The sequence below is a fragment of the Phaethon lepturus genome, unplaced genomic scaffold, assembly GCF_000687285.1.
Source record: "Phaethon lepturus isolate BGI_N335 unplaced genomic scaffold, ASM68728v1 scaffold55060, whole genome shotgun sequence".
Lineage (NCBI taxonomy): Eukaryota > Metazoa > Chordata > Aves > Phaethontiformes > Phaethontidae > Phaethon > Phaethon lepturus.
In genome coordinates this window covers 1329-4553 of record NW_010515187.1, presented here as the reverse complement: position 1 = coordinate 4553, position 3225 = coordinate 1329, and the positions used below count along the sequence as shown (strand labels likewise).

The following is a 3225-nucleotide window of genomic DNA, read 5'->3' as shown; positions in this document are numbered from 1 at the left end:
TCCGGTAACCCCCAGCAGGTCCCTTTCCCGTCGCCTTTTCCCGTCTCCTTGTGCCCCACGAGCTGCCGCGGTGGGGGGTTGTAGCCTGGGGTCACCACTGGAGCTGCTGGGCAGGATTTGGGCGTCAGAGCCTTAAACTTTCCTGGGAGCTTTGGCATTGTCCTCACTGGGGCTTGGGATCTTCGTTCCTACAGCTGTCGGGATGGCGGATGGGAAGGAAAACGGTTTGGAGGAACTAGAAGCATCTGAGCTGTGTTGGGATCCGTCTGAGGTGGACGTCCCCCGAGAGCCAGACCCGACGGCGCAGCACGCGTGGGAGAGTCAACCACAAGAAGCCTCTGAAGAACCAAGCGACGACTCCCGTGGACGCCCATCACCAAGAAAGGGTGGACGGCTGCAGGCCTGCCATGGGAGCCGCGCGACAAAGAGGACCTACAGCTGCGGCAAGAGTGGGAAGAACGTCGCTGGGGCCATGGACAAGGGCCTCTATAGCTGTCCCGACTGCGGGAAGATCTTCAGTCGGAGGTCCTTCCTCATCCCCCACCAGCGCATCCACACCGGTGAAAAGCCCTTCACCTGCCACGAGTGCGGGAAGGGTTTCCGAATTGGGTCAGCTCTCAACAAGCATCAACGGATCCATACGGGCGAGAAACCCTACAAGTGCTCGGACTGCGGGAAGCGGTTCCGCCTCACCTCCACCCTCAGCACCCATCGGAAGACCCACACCGGGGAGAAACCCTACGTCTGCCTCATTTGCGGGAAGACCTTTCGGTTGAGCGCGTATCTGCTGGCCCACGAGGCCACCCATAGCGTGGACAACCCTTTTCGGTGTCTTGCGTGCGGGAAGAACTTCAGCTTGAGACGGTACCTGGCCATTCACCAGCGCATCCATACGGGAGAGAAGCCGTTCAAGTGCTCGGTGTGCGGGAAGGGCTTCAACCGGAGATCGATCCTCATCGTTCACCAGCGCGTCCATACCGGGGAGAAACCCTACAAGTGCCCCGAATGTGGGAAGAGCTTCATCATGAGTTCAGACCTCGTCGCCCATCGGAGAATCCACACCGGGGAGAAACCCTACAGCTGTCTCAACTGCGATAAAAGCTTTCGGTTGAGCTCCCACCTTACGAGACACCAGCGAAGCCACACCGGGGAGAGACCGTACAAATGTCTGGATTGCGGGCAAAGCTACACGGACAGCTCCGGACTCATCAAACACAAGAAGATCCACATGGAAAAGAAGCAGAGGACATCTCAGGGAGCCCACCCGGGGGAGGGACGGTACAAATGCCCCTACTGTAGTAAGAGCTTCCATGCGAAGTCAGCTCAGGTCCTTCACCGGGCTACGCACGCCGGAGAGCGACCCTATAGATGCTCCAAGTGCGAGAAGACCTTCAGCCACAGCGCAACCCTGCTGAAACACCAACGAATCCATACGGGGGAGAGACCCTTCAAGTGTCCCGACTGTGAGAAGTGCTACAACGATGGCTCAACCCTTCGGAGACACCGGAGGAGCCACACCGAGGAGAAACCCTATAAGTGCCCCAGTTGTGGGGAATGTTTCGGTGCCATCGCAGCTCTCCTGAAGCACCAGCGGTTCCACACCGAGGGGAGACCTTACAGATGCTCCGACTGCGGGAAGAATTTCCACTCTAATTTCCTCCTCGTCACCCACCAACGAATCCACACGGGGGAAAAACCCTATAGCTGCCCCATCTGCAAAAAAACCTTCCGCCAAGCCTCCCACCGTACGAGGCACCAGGAGATTCACAGGAGGACCAGGGCTGACGTTGCTTTGCGTGATGGGTCCGAGCACCACATGCGGAAAGGAAAGACCCGGCACGGAGCGGGAGCAGAGGTGGGATGTGATGATGGGTTAACGAGTCCCGATGGTGCTTCAACAGCTCAATAATAAAAGAATTCGAGATGCCCCGAGGCCACCAACTAGTCCAAGTTACTCATCCAAAGAAGACGTGCCCCATGTTCTAACCTGCATGATAAACATGGGCTCATTTGAACCCTTTAATAATGAACTACTGGTTACACGGGGTTCCTGTGTCGCTCTTTTCGTAGCGTGACCCTTCTTCTTCTCACCCTGTTGACACCGAGTGCCTTTAGGCTAAGGCTCTGATGGCTCTCGCTTTCAAATTTTGGATTATTCCCTTGTCTCCTCCCAAACTCATCGCAACCAGCCCTCCAACCATCCTTCCCAACTCACCCTCGCCTTCATCCCCCGTCGTTACCCAAGTAGGTCCGTACGTGATTTTGGAAAAAAAGAAAAATAAATCACACTCCAGAAGTCCTTTTGGATCCCAACCGGTCCTTAAAATGAGACGAGTGAGCAGTATTAGCAGGTACATCCAGATTGGACCCACCTTCTCGTTTACTGTTGACGAGGGATGGCGAGCCCAGCTCCGTAGCCACATCCTACCTCAACTCAACTTATACCCAAGCAGGGTCCCCCCCTTTTTGGGGACTGGCATGGAAGCGCTTGATGGTATTGATGTCAAGTCCTGGTCAATAAGCTAGACGCAATGACTACCTCGCTGTGAAGTCTTCGTATTCCTGTATGATCATCGCTACTTAAGTTGGGGACGGGACCGTGGTTGACCCCAAACACTGTCCCTTAATGAGAACATCCAATTTTGCGGTGACCGTGTTACTATTAATCACCTTGGGGGTAACCCAAGGGAATGTTTCCTTGGCTTTGAGTTGCCTTCAAACCCAACGGTGGGTCCAAGCTGAAACCTCAGGAGAAGGCGACACCAGAATTTTGCTTGCTGAAATTCGTGAAGTTGCCTGGGATGATGCCACCGAATGTCACCTACAAGCCTGGTGGCACGTGGGAAACTTTGCTTGTGATGGAAACGTGGACGTAGCTTGGCCGTGTGAGATGCTGCTTCTGAACGACCCTGCCCCGTCGCGTCCTTGGGTCTACGCCACGGCAGATCCCTGGTCCGTCTCGTGGACAACAGCCCTGGCAAAGGGTGGCCGTCGGTAGGTGCTGAAGATGGCATCCCAGAGCCGGGAGTGGGCTCCGCGGGTGAAGGGAATTCCTTCTGAACCCCTAATTGGCGCCGTCATTCCCTCGGTGCTCATCCCCCATGATGCTCGTCGGCGCCGGGATCGGCTGTTTATCTTTGCGACCTTGGTGTTATTTTCTATATATTGACCCGTTACAGCCGCACTGCAAGTATTAATTTACCCATTTGTATCTTTACTACCCAA

General features: G+C 55.4%; 1 protein-coding gene across 1 annotated transcript; it reads left to right on the top strand.

Annotated features, from left to right (window-relative positions):
* Positions 1-202: 202 nt before the first annotated feature.
* On the top strand, positions 203-1855 carry LOC104616323 (zinc finger protein OZF-like; the record flags this gene model as incomplete). The annotated part of the gene is made up of 2 exons (XM_010295239.1): positions 203-1228; positions 1349-1855. Coding segments are annotated over exons 1-2 (1533 nt in total), but the record flags the coding sequence as incomplete, so codon positions are not given.
* Positions 1856-3225: the final 1370 nt, after the last annotated feature.